At 49.9% G+C, this 17,007-nt stretch overlaps 1 protein-coding gene across 5 annotated transcripts in view; it reads left to right on the forward strand.

Moving 5' to 3' along the window:
• Positions 1 to 17,007, forward strand: part of BCAS1 (brain enriched myelin associated protein 1) — a 70,779-nt gene that overhangs the window by 6,133 nt on the left and 47,639 nt on the right. For all 5 annotated transcript variants that reach the window (XM_070419741.1, XM_070419739.1, XM_070419737.1 and 2 more), the window contains exons 2-4: positions 2,847 to 2,923; positions 5,116 to 5,194; positions 12,043 to 12,599. In XM_070419741.1, coding sequence (XP_070275842.1) covers positions 2,852 to 2,923; positions 5,116 to 5,194; positions 12,043 to 12,599 — 708 coding nt within the window. In that variant the 5' untranslated portion in view covers positions 2,847 to 2,851. The remainder of the gene's footprint in view (positions 1 to 2,846; positions 2,924 to 5,115; positions 5,195 to 12,042; positions 12,600 to 17,007) is intronic.

A 17,007-nucleotide genomic window follows, 5' to 3' on the forward strand; every position in this document is an offset into this window, starting at 1 on the left:
AGGTGGCCTCAAACATTTTCATAACCTCAAACCCCAACTTGGACTGAATTTAACTTGAATACGAGGAGCTTTAAAGGTTGTGTGAAAAGCTGCATTTAGGGAGACAGAGTTCGGTGTGTGTGTATTTGTGCATGTTGCCTGGGTCACAACCTTTAACCTAGGAGCCTCAGTTTTCCCATCTGTAAAATGGTCGTGCTGATTGGCTGTAAAGGAGTGAGTTAGTTTACTGCAAGCAACCCTCTTAGAACAGTTTCTCAACACATGGACAGCACTCACCAAATTTGTTGTTGTTACTATTTGATTAGTATGGTTGTTAGAGCTGTTATTGTCATTATTTTTATACACAGTGGGTTCAAATCCTGGTCAGTCTTACTATGGGTAACATATAATTTCTCAGCCACCTCAATCCACTTATTTGCAAAATGAGTGTATATTACCCAGAGTGATCTTGAACAGGGATTAATAAGCTTTCCAGAAAGCTGTACATCGACGATAAAAAAAAAAATTAAGAAAATGAGTGTGGCTGTCTTCCTTTTTTTTTTCCTAGTAAAGCACAGAAATTAATTAAAACAAAAGTACACTCTCAGATCAGGGAATATGGGCAGACTGGAGAGGTGAGTTGCCTCCATGGCTGTCTTCCAATAAACCAACATTTGAATATCATATTATGATGAGTCGAAATCCATGATTCTTCTGATTTTTCCAACCACTTCTGAATGTGAAACCCGTGCTTAGCTCACTGGCTGTACCAAACAGCCTGTGGGCGGGCTCCGTCCCTCAGCTGCCATGTGCTGACCCTGGTCTTGAGGATTCAGTGTGATATTCATAATGCCCCCTTTGTAGATGGAGTGATGACCTATTGAGATTATGCACACCGTGGATTTTACAAATAGAAAAACTGCGAAATACCGAGTGTCTTGTATGTGTTAGTGCTGCTCAGCTTTATTACCTGGTGCAATTAAAGAGCATGTCAAATCCCCCGATCCTGTTATCTACCAGATCCCCTGAGAGAACGGGAGGTGAGATCTACGACCCTTTCAGGCTTCGGTAATTTCTGCCAACTTGACGTGTCAATTTCCAGGGCATAAAAACTCACACGGCGGGCGAGAGGCCCATGGGACCCTTGGAGGTGCACTGGCTGCTTTCAGACAGAAATCAGGCCTGGCTTGTGTTCTGAAAGCCACCAGAGCGGGTGGGCCAGCGGCCAGGTGTTGGAGGTGGGGCTCCACTGGAATCGCTTGCGATGTGTGAAGTGGTGTTTAGGTAGCCAGGCAGCAGGTCTAGAGCAGCTGGAAGAGCCCACTCCTGGGACCGGACAGACTCTGGGTCAGATTGGCGCTCGGCCACGTGTCCTGGGTGGGTTTGGGAGACTGGACTCCCTCCTCTCGAGGGAGGTGATAAAGCAAGGAGCTTCCCAGCGTCCAGGAGCACCGCAGCCTGTGTTTGCATCTTGCCTCTGCCATCCACCTGGGTGACCTTTGGGACGTAATGGAGCCTCCTGGGACTCAGAGTGAGATGATGACACCTGTCTCACAGGTGCTGTGGGGCCACATGAGAAGATGCAGGAAAGGCACTTGGAATACAGAGCGGGGAGGGCAGCTTTCTAAGTAATTGCTGGCTGTTAGCATTGTGATTATAACAAGGCTCAGAGGCTCAGCGATGGTGCGGGCTTGCCTGGCCCAGCATGCCAGGTGAGGGTAGTTACCAATGATGCATCCCTCCCTCCAACCAATAAGTAATGGTTAGCACGTGGTACGTGTAAATGCGGCGCGGAGAACAGGAGCTGCAACGGTGGGTAAGACAGACAGTCCTGTCCTCGTGGTTCTAACAATGTATTGGGGGCGGGGGGCAGAAGTTACATATTCAGTTTTGCCCTCCAAGTCTGGGCCAGTCGTTACTTGGGCCTCTTGTCCTTTACCGTGGCCCCCTCTTGCTATGTTAGCAATTTATTTTATTCATAGCATCATATCCTGTGTCCTTTGTTTAACAAACACTTCTATATTGCTTCTTATGAGCTAGACATTATTCTAGCCACTTAGCAAGAATTAATTGATTTAGTACGTAGGATTCCTGTGAGGCACAGAGAGGCTAATTCACTCACCCGAGGACACACAGCGACGAGAGGCAGAAAGAGGGTTGAAGCTCAGGTTGTCTTGCTCCAGCTTTGTGCTCATAACCACCTACCAAGCTGCCTTGTCATCAGAAATGGCCTGGTTTGTGGGTTTCTTGTTTATTTGTTTATTATTTGTCCACCCACCACCACTAGCCCGCCCCCCCCCCACGCCCCCCGTCCCCAGGTTGCAGCTCTGTGAGGTCAGGGGCCTCATCTTTTTAATTTATAGTTGTAACCCTAGTGCCTGAGGCAGCATAAGATGCAGAGTTGGTACTCAGTATATATTTGTTGAATCAGTGAATGAGGAAAATATAGCCAAACAAATATATAATTACAAGTAGTGCCAAATGCTATAAAAAAAAAATCTCGTGCTATGATGGGTTTTAACAGGGAGCCTAATTTAGTTTGAGGATCAGAGAATGCTAAAAATTGTAAGTATTCCTTTAATCATCTTCATCCTAAAATCTCCTGGGTATAAAAGCTGTGGCCGAGAGGGAAGAAATGCTACCCACACTGAATACACCGTTCATCATGATAAATATTTACCCCAGAAATGAAACGCAATTGAAAACTGGGGCTGCATTTGACTTGAACTTGGTGGATTAACGGTCTAAAATGTCTCTCTCCCCCAAATAAATGTAGGCCATGATGATGACATGCCACAGTCACCTGTCAGGTCTCTACTTTTGTTTGTCTTGAATTTTAACTTCTCTCTCTTTTTTCTCTCTTGCAGGAACCATGGGTAACCAAATGAGTGTTCACCAAAGAGCTGAAGAGCAAGAGAACGACTCAGAAACAGACGCTCATGAGGTAGAGTAGTTGCAGTCACTGGACATGAGCTACCACCAGGCAGAACCGGGGGGAGGCGAGGGCAGGAGGCGGGGGGATGAATAAATGGCCTGCTCAGTGCTCACTTCATGGGCCCGCTCTCCCCATGGCTTGTCCTGTTGCATTGAAACCTCCGGAATCCATCACGGAGCTTGGCAAAAACGCAGGCGCTAGGGCCCCACAGCGACTCCCTGAATCAGAAGCGGCAGGGCTGGGAGCCTCGGGATCCTGTGTCTTTAAGGACCTCCAAGGTGATCCCTCTGGAGCCCATGTGACACCTGCTCCCAGGTGGGTTTGGGCCAGTGGTTCTCAACTGGGGATGATTTTGTCCGTCCCCACCAGGGGGCGCTTGGCATTGTCTGGAGACATTTCTGGTCGTCACAACTCAGGTAGCACCACCGGCCTAGTGGGCAGAGGCCGGGGATGCCGCTAAACATCCTCCGTGCACAGAACAGGGGCAACTGTCACCCTGAGAGGATGACAGCCCCGGGGACAATCCGTCGTTCGAAGCCTCGCTGCACATTAGAATCAGCCAGGAGCCAGCGGCCACCCAGGGCCAAGTGCATAGGAACCTGTGAGGAAGAGAGGCCAGAGCCCTCACTTGTTGCTTGTGCAGCCAAGGGGGCAGGGGGCACTCGTTTAGGAATTCATCTCTGAAAGACTTCTCTGGAAGGCTTCTCCTCAGGTCTCCGTGGCCAGGGAGCGGAGAGCCGGCACTTCCACCATCAGGGTGTCAGAGATGGCGTCAGGGTGAGACCTGGAATTCCTCCAGGAGGAAGATGATGCCTGTGAGCGAGTACTGATCAGATCACAGGGGGAATTCCTGCTCGGAATGGAAGGCTGGGTTTGAAGAAACGGCTGAAAACTCATAGCGGGTGTTCAACCTGACCGCACACTTTCATTACCTCGGACTTTTAAAACCCTGAGGGCTGGCCCCACGGCCAGCTGAACCCTCCCGGTGGGGCCCGGCAGCAGCAGGTTCTAAGCTGCCCGGTGAGTCCATGTCTGGCCCGGGAGCCTCTGGCCTCCAGGGCAAGGCGGTCACAGGGAGCCGAGCCGTGTGCTGAGCCCATTCGGAGGTGCGGGCTCTGCCCAATGTACACTGCCAAGAGGTTCCCGACTCTTACTTCCATCAGGAGTTGGGAAACAGTGTTGATGGAATCTCCTGATTTTTAAATATTGGCAACTGATTCCAAAATGCTTTTTAAAATTCTGTGAGCCAAATAAATCCACTTTGCACCCCACGTAACCTCGGGGCCACATGGTCACGTGGGCTTGATGTTTCACTTTCGTGAATTCTTGGTAGAGTTCACGATAAACTCGAGAACGCGGGCTTACTTTAAACAACGAAAACCATTTTAAAAATGTAAAGAAAGGAAAAGTCTTCTGTGTCCCCCCAGGAAGGCCCCACCTTTTAGCTGGTTGCTGCTGTTTAGTCTTTTCGTTTTTATTTTTCTCTGCACTTATTAACGGCTTACACTACTAACAGAATCAGCAAAATAAGACACAATGTGCAAAGCACTTAGCATAACATTATTCTTCAATTAATGTCAACTATTAGTGGTATAATTCAGATGATTTTATTACTTAAATGACATCACATACCATTATTTTCTCTATTGTGACTTTTTGCTTTCCGTGTGTGTATATGTGTATGTCTGTATGTGTGTGTACACACACACACACACACACACACAATCTTCTTTAATATCTACAATAAATAACAGAAAATAAAAATATCAGGTCAGGGCCCTAAAAGTGAAAAAAGACTGCAGCTTGAGGTGAGGGGAGTGTGGAGCAGGAAAAGGCTGCAGTGAGCTACCTGTGTGCGACAGGTGTGTTGACTAAGGGCCCGGCTGTGTGTGCAGGACGGTGGGCGAGGTTAACCTCACAGGCTTCGGAGTCACGTGCTGAATGTTCCCCACTGATCAGTCAGCCTGGGCGTTCCATCGCCCCTGGGTCCCCCCCTGCTGCGCCCACGGGCTCCTGAGCTGAGAAACAGACAAGTGGTGTTCTCAGGGTCCCGGGAATCCAGTCTTTAGGGGGGAGATGGCATTTCTCGGAGGAAATGCTGGGAGTTCCCAGAAACACGGTCTTTAAATTAAGTTTCATCTTGGGAGGCACCCCGTGGCCTTGAGGTCTGACTTGACTGATACTGACACGTGTCTGTGCAGGTGGCATCGAAGAGGGACTGTGTTCACAACGGGACGCCGGTGATGGTGTCGACCTACACAGTTCAACTCTACGAAGAAGGTCAGTGCCATGGGGCCTCGTGGGCCCGGGACTGCTGATCCTGGTGACGGGGAAATGAGACGGAGGATCAGAGGCCCAGGCTCACCTGGACACACCTGTGTCTGTCGCCGGGGGTGCCTAACAGTGTCCCAGCGGGTGGTTTATGCCACTGAAATGGGTTGTCGGGCAGTGCAGAGGCCAGAAGTCCCAGCTCGAGGTGTCGCAGGGGTGGCGCCTTCTGAGGGCTGTGGGGGGCCGTTCCCTTCTGAGGGCTGTGGGGGGCTGTTCCCCGCTTCTGTGCGAGCTCCTGGGGCCTCAGGCTTCCTCGGCTTCCATGTGGTGTCTGTGTCCCCACAGCATCGTCCTCCGTGCGTCTGTCTCTGTCCAATCCCCCCTTGTATAAGGTGCGGTCACACCGGGTTTTCCTCCTCGGTGACCTCATCCGTACCTGGTCATCTGCAAAGGGGGTCACGGGCACTGGGGGTGAGGACTCCATCCTCTGTGGGCACACAATTCAACTGGAACAGCTCTCAGCTCTCCTGGTGCGGGGCAGCTGAGGAGGCCAGATTTACGGCCAATGAGATGAAAGCAACGGAGTAAAATCACCCAGTGTGGCGTGTGGAGGCAGACAGGCCCCCTGGTTAAAACCGCTGCTCTGACCTTCCCTGTAAGCCGAGCCTGGCTCCCTCCGTCACTGCGCAAGCTGTGCCATGTCCCTGACTCCCAGAGGGGTCCTGGGCCAGAGCATCCCGGCCACAACGGGGACCGTTAGACCTGCAGATTCCGGGGCCCCAGCCAGACCTCCTGGGTCAGAAGTGCTGGCGGTGGTGACCCCCCATGTTTTCTCGCATGCCCTCCAGGGATTCAGCCTCTCCCTCTGACCCCTGCTTCTGAGGCCCAGCGGGCGCCTCTGGGCGGCATAGAGAGGACTGGAGTCGCTCCGTCTAGAACAGTAGCTCTCAACCTTCCTAATGCCACCACCCTTTAATACAGTTCCTCATGTTGTGGTGACCCCCAACCATAAAATTATTTTCATTGCTACTTCATAACTGTAATTTTGCTACTGTTATGAATCGAAATGTAAATATCTGATATGCAGGATGTATTTTCATTGTTACAAATTGAACATAATTAAAGCATAGTGATTAATGACAAAAACAATAGTAATTATATATGTGTTTTCTGATAGTCTTAGGCGACCCCTGTGAAAGGGTCGTTCGACCCCCAAAGGGGTCGCGACCCACAGGTTGAGAACCGCTGGTCTAGAAGGAGCCACTCAGCTCCAGGCCGGCTGCCCTGTGGGAATCCCTCAGCTGATAAGAAGAGGTTGCAATGAAAGCCAGATTTTAGAAATTTCAAATGAAGTTTTCCAATTCAAAAAAATCTAAACACTGCGGGCCAAACCCTAAGCGGGCCACATCATAAATGCCAACCTCTGCTATTGTAGTTTTTCCTACTTCACATCTCTTAACAAAGGTCTCTTCTTTTTTTAATCACCACCACCAGGTTATCCCAGCAGGAAGCGTTAAACATTTAAACCCTATAGCCAACTCCACACGTGCTTGCTTGGCTCCGGGCTCACCAGGCATCCTGCCCACGATAAAGTGTTCCTGTGTGTACCCACAGGGAGGGGCCACCGGGCTGGGAGGTCAGCTCTATTTTCTCCTCTTAAACCAATAGACTGCCCAGGGGATTAAATCATGAGTTCTTTTTATTTTATTTTAAGTTTAAATCCTCACCTGAAGATATTTTCACATTGATTTCTAGAGAAAGTGGAAGGGAGAGAAGATGGGGGGGGAGAGAGAGAGAGAGAGAAACATTGACCTGTGAGAGACATATCGATTGGTTGCCTCCTACATCCACCCCTACGCCCCTCCCCAGGGCTGGGGAACCTGCAACCAAGGTATGTGCCCTTGACCAGGAATCAAACCCTCAATCCTTCGGTCTGTAGGCCAACACTCTAACCATTGAGCAAACCAGCCACAGCCATGAGTTCTTTTTAAAATGACCTCTGAGAAGATAATCCTTCCTCCAAAGTTCTCAATATTGTAATACAAACTGTATATATTTTTTAAATATCTCATTAGAACTCTGATGAAACAGCTTGCTTTGACTCAGAATACTCGGTGCCTAAATGATACTCATACCTGAAACTTCTCTGGCCCAGATTCTCAGATTTCTGAGGATAAATTAATGCATTGCATTTCTATTTTTAAAGTCTTTCCAGAGCCCTTGGGTTTGTAGGCTGACCCCTTGGAATAACTCGTTGTTTTATGACTGATATCTAGCAATGTAAGCTGGTGATTGTAGGAATAATATGTAAATATTACGAAACAACTGATATTTACTGAATACCCACCACCTACCACCTGCCGTATTCAGTGTCTTCCAGGAAATATGTCATTTGATCCTTACAGCCACTCTGTGAAGAAGGCACTGTGATTTCCTTGCTCGTTTTATAATCATATTGAGGCACAAAGAGAAGACGTAGCCCAGTGGCTCTCAACCTTCTGGCCCTTTAAATACAGTTCCTCATGTTGTGACCCAACCATAAAATTATTTTCGTTGGTACTTCATAACTGTAATGTTGCTACTGTTATGAATCATAATGTAAAAATCTGATATGCAGAATGGTCTTAGGCGACCCCTGTGAAAGGGTCGTTTGACCGCCAAAGGGGTCTCGACCCACAGGTTGAGAACCGCTGACGTAGCCTGACCAGGTCAGGTGTTTCATAAATGACGGGTTCAGCGTTAAACCCAGGCCCTTCCAGTCCACAGTGTGAATTCTTTAACAATTGCCCTGAGCTGCCCTGGAAGCCAGTGCTCAGTCCCCGCGGGATAGCATGACTTTCTTAGGAAAGAAAACCGGGCACCGGACGCACAGTGTCTTTCCTGCGCTGAAGAGGTCAATGCCCCTCCCTCCTGACGCCGGGCTGCCCTCGGCCTGTACTTGATGCCGTTTCATCTTCCTTAAACTCCTGCACATTTTTTTCATGGAAAGTGAAACTCTTTGGTATGTCGTCTGTTTGCTCTAGGAGAAAACCTTTTATTGAAACCAGATTCAAGATGGGCTGGGTTTTCCCAAGCTTCCTCCTAGGGAACGAAAGCTCGGTTCTGCTCATCGGAAGGGGAATTTTATTCTTTCCAGAATAACCTTGGCAACGCGCGTAAACTATCCCCATCTTTGCAAGAGCATAAAGCCTGTCACTCCAATGGGTTTTTATTTTAATTTTTTACTGGTTTTAGAGAGAGAGGAAGGGAGGCAGAAAGAGAGACACATCAGTGTGTCATTCCGCTTATTTATGCGTTCATTGGTTGGTTCTTATATGTGCCCTGACCAGGGTTCGAACCCGCAACCTTGACATGTCGGGACAACGCTCTAACCAACTGAGCTACCCGGCCAGGGCTCCAGTGGATCTCCTTCTGCTCACTCACGCAGATTGGATTTGTGTGTGTGAGTATGTGTATGTGTAAGTTAATGTTTTCAAACATGTTTGTTTTTAATGTTTATCTAAGGCAGCGGTTCTCAACCCGTGGGTCGCGACCCCTTTGGCGGTCGAATGACCCTTTCACAGGGGTCGCCTAAGACCATCCTGCATATCAGATATTTACATCACGATTCATAACAGTAGCAACATGACAGTTATGAAGTAGCAACGAAAATAATTTTATGGTTGGGTCACAACATGAGGAACTGTATTTAAAGGGCCAGAAGGTTGAGAACCACTGATCTAAGGTCACAAATGACTGTAATCTCATTTCCCCAAGTGGATTTCTTTCCTCTTACTGAGAAGACAAGTGATTTTCACTTCTATCCAGCTCCTTAGAACTCACTTCCTCCCATTTCGTTCTCTTCACCTTCTTTCCTCCCATACTAACTGCCTCCCAGGCAGACTTGAAGAGCCTGGAGGCTCCATTTCAAGGAGAGAATTGGTTGCCACTAATTGGCTAGTGAAATAGGTACTGACCAGCCCCTGAAATTTTCTCCAAGTCACTGAGTATGTACATAATTTAAACTGGCATAAGTGAGTCGGGGGCGTGGTGGGGGGATTGTTAGCCCTGTAATGGAAAAGTCCAGCTTCAGGCAGAGCTGGATCCAGGTGTCCAAATGCTATCCTTGGGCCTCTCTCTGCTCCTTGATCTTCTGGCTCTGTCTTCATCTGTGTTAGTGTCATCTGCGGGCAAGCATTCCCAAGAAGGGATGGCCAAGGCCACCAGCTCCGATGTACCCCCTACTTGTTTGCCAACCCAAGCACAAAGGGCAAAACTCTGTTCTAATGGCAAAACTCCCAGGATTTGATTAGTCTTGCTCAGGTCATGTGCCCACCTGGGAGGTGAGCATTTTAGCAAAGGAAATAGAAGCTCCAGGGCATGGGCATGGGTATGCACTCGCCCAATTTGGGGGGCAGAGCTTCAATGTCATGGAATGTCCCATGTAAGGAGTCCTAGATCTCACAAGTTATCAAAAAACACTTCACCCATTCTCTGACATCAAGAGCGATGGTTTGCATCTGTTGTAATCTCTAAATGCATTGAAGTCTCGTCTGGATCCCGGGATGTAGGAAATGCATCCTTGATTAAAGCAGTATATTGGCATTTTAAAAAAAATCTGTCCACAGGAAATGCTTTTCAGAGCCGTTTTCTGCGGCTGTAGCACTCGCCTCTGTTCCTCTGGTTTCCAGCCAGAGAGAGAGGAAGAGAGGAAAAGGACCGAGAGAGATCAGTTGATGCTCTTGGCATTTTGAAAAGCCCTTCCTTCTTCTGAATCGTAGTCTCTCCCTTTCTGTCAGCTGTTTCCTTTTCTCTGGCATGGACCAGCCCCGCAATTCATTTATATTCACTCTGACACTTCAGCCGCTTACTGGCTTCCTTGGCACCCGACACACTCATCTATCACTTTCTTACTCCCGAGCTTCCCCTCCCGCCTGTCCCCTCTGAGAGTAACATTGACCGTGATGATGGATTCCGGGACCACAGGGAAAAGGCTAAGAAGAGCTGGAAGTTATGGTCAATGTTCCTGCAGGCGGTTCCTTGAGGTCTGAGTTTAGGAGGAAACCCTGGTGCTTGCCATGGGTCCCCGGTGGGTTTCCTCTGTCCTCCTCAGAGCTTAATGGGGAGGCTGCCCTTCTGCACAAGAATCCAGCTCGCTCTCTCTCTCTCTCTCCCTCCATGTTTGTTCCTGACTGTAGACACTGGGAGATACTAGAATTTGGCAACAATTGCTAATGGATGGATGTGTGTAGTATGCCTCACTCCATGTTCATGCCCACTATGAGCAGACCAAAAGATCCTCAGTTCCCCCTTCTCTTTCTCTCTGTCTTCCTACAATCAGATATTGAAGAAGTAGCTGTCGCCCAGATGGTGTGGTTCAGTGGTTGAGCGTCAACCCGCACCAGGAGGTCACTGGTTCGATTCCTGGTCAGGGCACATGCCCAAGTCGCAGGCTCAATTCCAAGTTGAGGGCATGCGGGAGGCAGCCGATCGATGTTTCTCTCTCTCCCTCTCCCTTCCTCTCTCTCAAATCAATATTTTTTAAAGCAGTAGCTGTCAGCAAATTATAAAGCAGAAAGCAATGTTGGCAAAGGCGTGGCAGAAACCTTAACAGTAATCACAGTATCTGCCAACTGCCAAGACCCACTATGAAAAGGCGGCGTACCAGGTCCTTGGCAAGAGTTTTCTCCTTCAAACGCCTCAGCAGCCCTGCAAGGGAGCTCCTGTTCTTCCCATTTTATATATGAGGACGTTCCAAATGTTTAGTGACTCGTCCAAGGCCATACAGCTTAGCAGGAGAAGATCTTGATCTTTCACTGTGGTTCCAAAATGTGTGGTACATCGCATTGCTTTATAACAGGGACCTGGAGAAGAAGGCAGTTGAAGGTCAATGCAGAGGTCAAAGCAAAAGAGATGCCGGCAGCAGAGTCCTCCTTGCAGAAGGGGCGGCCCCGGGCAGCTCACCCCCCGTGTCTGACCCCACGTGCCTGAGGCCACGCAGGCCTGGGGTCTGAGTTGCTTTCTTGTGTGGACATCTGCTCTTCTAGCCTTAAAATAGAAACTTCTGAGTCTTCGTTTTTGAAATCCTTTAGTATTCTCAGCAGATTGCTAACCGTAACCTCCCTGGCTGTTTCCTCACTCATGAGTCCTGACAATAGCTAGTGTTCCAGGCACTGTTCCACGTGCTCTAAGAATGCTAACTCACGCATCTTCCTAACAAAACGCCCCCTGTTACCAGGCCGCCGAGGCACAGAGCAGGTAAGTTACCTGGATTCAAATAGGCATTCGAGCTCAGTGCTTCTCAAATGCGAGTCGCCCCCCCCTCCCCGTCCCCCACTCTCACCACCCGGCTGCCACCAGGGGCCAATTGGCAGTGTCTGGAGACATTTTTGGTTGTGACAACTTGGGGGCGCTACTGGTATCTGGTGGGTTGAGGCCAGGGACGCTGCTAAACACCCCAATACACGAGGCGGCCCCGTAACAAAGGACCCACCCAGGTGCCAGGAGTCCCAAGGCTGAGCAGCCTCTTCCAGATGCGGAGCCCAGGCTCCTCCCGCTCCTGCCTCCCAGGGGACATCGGGACAATGTGCGCCTCAGGGGTCCCTGCGGAGGTGCCCGAGGTCCTGAGCCTGAGCCTGGGGAATGCAGCACCTGGTGGGGGCTTTCCACCACGGCTTCCTCCTCGGACCTTCTGTCCCTCTCTCCCGGGAGGAGTAGGGTCCGGGGACAGCTGACAGCCACCCTCTGCTCTGCAGGGTGATGGCCACGGGCCGTGTGCGCGGTGGCGTTTGTGTGTGAAGCGGGTGTCGTCCGTCACCCACCCTTGCGTTTCCTCTCGGGCTGGGCTGAATAACGGCTGTGTGTGTTTGTGTTTGCAGTGGATTTGGGAATCAGCGTCCAGGAAGACAGTGCGGCCGCTTCTTCCCCCAAGACAGTGGAGACCAGCGCTGTCGCGGGTGCCGGCGGGAAGAATCTCGGGAAGGAGGCCAAGCCCCGGGCACCAGCTGCTAAATCGCATTTTTTCTTGCCTCTCTCTCGGTCAGTACCAGGGCGTGCCGGAGACCGAGGCGAGGATTCATCGGAGCCACCCCGCGCGCCAGGGCGGCCCGATGTCAGCTCCGCGGGCGGCCTAGGGGACAAAGGCGCGAGTGACAGCATGGCCCTGCGGCCGGCAGCTGCGCGGGGGCCCGGCCCCGATAAAACCCCCGGCCTCGCTGCCACTCGGGGACCCGCGCCTCGGCCACCTGAGTCAGGGGGGGCGGCCCCCTCCAAGCCTAAGGACGCCGGCTTTTTTAACAAACTCTTCAAACTGGACAAGGGGCAGGAACAGGCCCCCACTGTCGGCCACCAGGAGCCCGAGTGCACGGCACGCGAGGACCAGGCCTTCGACATCCCTTCGTGCCCCGGGCCGGCCCACGATGTCCCCGCAGAGAGGGTAAGTGCTGGCGGGACAGTCCGTCCTGCTCTGGGTAGGACGGACTGGATTCAAATGCGGCCACTGGGTAGGACGAGGGCACACAGAGGCCTCTGCAGGCACCGGGCCCTGGCAGGTGTCAGGCCCTCGCCCCCTGCAACAAGCAGCACATTGTGGCGGTGCCTCCCAGGCGTCGGGGCAGAAACATCTGTTTGCAAACAGTCACAGCTGTGGCATCTGTTTTATGTAAAAGCCAGCGGAGGTGAGTTACATACAGATGAATCCGTCCTTCCATGTATCAAAGGGGAAGCAAGACAGGTTGCATCTGTGATCGATGGCGGCCGAGGGAAAGGCGTTAGTAGGATAAAAATGGTTCCTGAAGACTTAACTAGCCTCCGCGGCTTAGGGGCTTCCCGTGGAACACATTTCGTTTCTTACGTTTCATAGCCCGGATTGATCTTTAACTGTCTTTTGCAGTAAAGGGTGGGTTTCTGTAAAGAGCTTTTACCGCTATGGGCTGACTCTGTTATGTACTAATTATTTTCCAACAACCTGGAATAATACCTTTGTAAAAACTAGATTTTTTTTAAAGGAGGTATCCAGAATTCATTTTCTTTTCTTGACACTTTTTGGCCTGTACAAAGAAAGGCGCCAGTTCTTTTGATCTTAAGAAGAGCATGAGCTTTGAACCATGAAAATATTTGTTTGTGTTCGGGGAAGAGAGAAGAGATCCTTGCATGAAGAAGGAAATAAAAATGAATACGTTGCCTTTTAAGGGATCTGTTTCCTTAGTTAATGGACTTTTAAATGACAGTATTTTTCAGACTTTGGGGTTAAATCAAGTGCCTCTAGTTGAGGTTAGAACCAGGAAAGCATTAGTGGGGCTGAGTTATTGATTATACGCTCATGTGTCAAGACGACCAATATATTTGTCTTCATAACAGCTAACTGCACAGCCACGCTACGGGTGCTGACACTGGCTGCCATTTGTTGAATACCTACTGTGTGCCAGGCTTTGTTCTAAGCACGGTACATAGATGGTGTGCATTGCTCTGCAGTTTCACCACCTATTGTGTGCCAGGCTTTGTTCTAAGCATGGTACATAGATGGTGTGCATTGCTCTGCAGTTTCACCGCATCTGGGGTAGTGTGAAGAGTTATATTGTAAATATTAAACAGCAGCTGAAAATTCTGAACTGTTAAAACTGGGAAAAGATCACTAGGCTCATGTATTTAGTTTCTTAACTATTAGCATTCTTGCTGTCCTGTAAAAGTTGATTCCAAGAAATACGATATTCAAATGTTCCTTCAAAAGTTTAGAACAAGTGCCCTGCAAATGCCCTCTTCCCCAAATGCACCAGTTTGGGAGCCCATTGACCTGCTTTCTGTCTAATTCAAAGTAGGTCTGTCCATGCATCCAGGCCCCAAATCTTTGCTGAGTGTGCCACAGCGAGGCCCGGGGGAGGCCCGGCCTCATGGTGGACAGGACAGAGCGCTCCTGTCCTCAGAGAGTGTGCAGTCCAGCAGGGAAGAGGATAAAAGCCCCACAGGTGTTATACGAGGTGTCAGGTGTCTGCTGGGGGCGGGGAGGAAGGAAGGGGGACAGGTGTTGGAGAAGGAGCCCTGACACGGGAGAACTAGCCTCGCTAGCCCAGGGAACAGTCCCTCACTGTATAATCCCCTCGCAGAATGGTGCCTGTGTCAGGGCTATAAACGGGTCATCGAAATTCATGGATGTCTGAGAAGCTATGTACCACTCCACTCCGAGTGCGGACACTGAGGGAGCTCGCGCCATTGGTCATGGGCTCCAAAGCTCATCCCGGGCGGGTGACCCACTGCACAGTCACTGTTTTGTTCGCAGGGGCATCCGAAGCCCACCATTGCCTGCCTTAGGGAAAGACTGAGCTGCTGGTGGGAGACCCACCTGGGGCAGGTGCTGAGTGCCTCCTCCTAATCCCCATCCTAAGGAAGTAAGCCAGGTTAGCAGCCCATCGCCGCGCCTCACACGCACACACACGCGTCCCCATAAAACCCAGCGCACCCAGCCCATTCCTGTTTCAGGAAAAGTGCAGAAGTCTCCAAGCGGTGCTTTCTTGGCTCAGATTTCCTTTTCACTGACGACTCTTAGGGGGAGCCCCTCGATTTGAGTGGAATGAGTTTCAAAATGAGGCTGGAGTCAGAAGAGAGGGGCGTGTGTAGGGAGCATGGCCGGTATCTGAGATAGTCAAGCCTCAGAGATGCTCTGAAGGTACAGTGACTTCTCAGAAGATACCCGCTTCCCCCTGTTTAACTTGTCTTCCTCTCTGAGTGAGTCCATGCCCTTAGGTCCACGAACAAAATGTGCATCTGTTTTTGTGACACCACCAACCTCCAGTCATTGCTGGTGGTATCTTTGGGATTGGATGCCACTCTGTACTCTGCATATGAAACACAGACACGGCATGAACTAGCCATTCCTTGTTCTCCTTCAGTCTGTGAACTTGAGGATATGTATGTACATAGGTCTGCAAAGATCTTTCACACATGCAAAGCCTTCTGATTGCTAAGGTTTCTCATCTGGTTGCTGGTGGCACAGTGTGTCTCTGGAGTGACACACACACACACACACACACACATCAATTTTTCTAGATGTGTCATGAGAGAACACAGCCCTGAGAAAGTAGTAGGAAGAAGACTCCTCGATCCATGGCCTTCTGGGGGAGTAGCACTTACGCATAAATGGCCGTCAGTGTGCTGATTCAGAGCCCGCGGAGTGCATGATGCCTCGGGCTCAGCCCTGTCAGCTCTCCCTCCCCTCCCGCACGCGAGCCCAGCGGTGTGCCCAGCCCCTCGCGGGATTGGCATTCCAGCCACAAACCCACCGAGCTGCAAATTGGGAGAACGATGCCACCATTTCATTCTGGGGGGGAACACAAATCTTCTGTTTTCAGGACGACAGTCTGATTTTTGTGCCTCATAAAACTACATTCAGGGCAAAGCAGGACTCAAACAAGGCCAGGATTCATGAACAAACGCAGCATTTACTATGCAAGCCAAGGAAAGATAAAGTCTATGCCTGGAAGGTTTCGCTGGGCTGGGATTCCCACGAGCCAGCGTGTGGGCAAGGATAAGACTTTCTTTTTTAATTTTCCTCTCGTCTCAGCAACTGGACCAGAGCTACGCATTGAAGATTCATCACACACACAAAATGACAATTTGACCTTTACTCGTTAAAACACACACACGCAGACTCGAGCACACACAATTTCTGTTGTCAGCCAGGCTTCCAGAAGTGTCGTAGTGTTGGGGGCAGGAGGAGGTCCCTCAAAAGTGTTGTCAAGCACAGATGTGTGAGATGGAAGCAGGAATTTTCCTTTTCTTTTCAACGTTTAATTAAATTCTGCAATTGTTACTTAAACACCAAGCTTGTGCAAGGCATTTAGGAGATAAATCATCATTCTAGCCCTTCGATGATCGTACAGTTTCCTAAGAGGCACCATTTCTTAAAGGAGAATTATGATACTTGCATTGATCTGCAAATTCGTTCTGACTACAGATGAAAGATACTCAGTGGTTTGGTGTCCTCCTCCTCTTTTCTGTCTTTTTTTAAATATATATATATATATATATGTATATATATATATATATATATATATATATATATATATATACACATATATATATGTGTGTGTGTGTGTGTGTGTATCTGTATATATATATATTATTTTTTACAGAGAGGAAGGGAGAGGGATAGAGAGTTAGAAACATCAATGAGAGAGAAACATCGATCAGCTGCCTCCTGCACTCCCCCTACTGGGGATGTGCCCGCAACCAAGATACATGCCCTTGACCGGAATCGAACCTGGGACTCTTCAGTCCACAGGCCGACGCTCTAGCCACTGAGCCAAACTGGTCAGGGCCTCTTTTCTGTCTTGAACACACGCCTTTCAGGTTTTGTCCTCCACAAAAAGTGCTTTTGTCAAAGCGGCTGCCGTATGGCACCTCCCACCCTCAGGGCAGCTGCCAGCTCAGGTGTGTCTCAGTCCTTGCCCTTCCGGCCGTGCCCTCACACCTGACACAACAGGCCCCTCCTTGAAGCAGCATCCGCACCTGCTTCCCGGGCCCCCCTCCCTGGCTGCTCTCCTTTATCTCCTCGGCTGGATCTTGCCCTCTCACCTTGGCGTCCCCCAGAGTTCAGCTCCTAGTTGTCATCTCTCACTACCCTCACTTCCTTACAAATCATCTCCCCCTGGAACCAAGGATTTAAATATTAGTATTTGCTGACGAGTCCTAAATTTCTATCTCCAGCCTATATCTACCCCTGAAGTCCAGGCTGCACTGTCCACTGCCTCTTCTAGTTGGATGCTCGCTGCATCCCCATCTGAGCGCTCACTGAGCATCTCAACCTCCATATGTCCACAACCACAAAGTGCCGGCATGCTGAATGCACA

This window comes from Myotis yumanensis, unplaced genomic scaffold (genome assembly GCF_028538775.1).
Source record: "Myotis yumanensis isolate MYYU_CA2020_CCGP unplaced genomic scaffold, mMyoYum1.0.hap1 SCAF_7, whole genome shotgun sequence".
NCBI lineage: Eukaryota > Metazoa > Chordata > Mammalia > Chiroptera > Vespertilionidae > Myotis > Myotis yumanensis.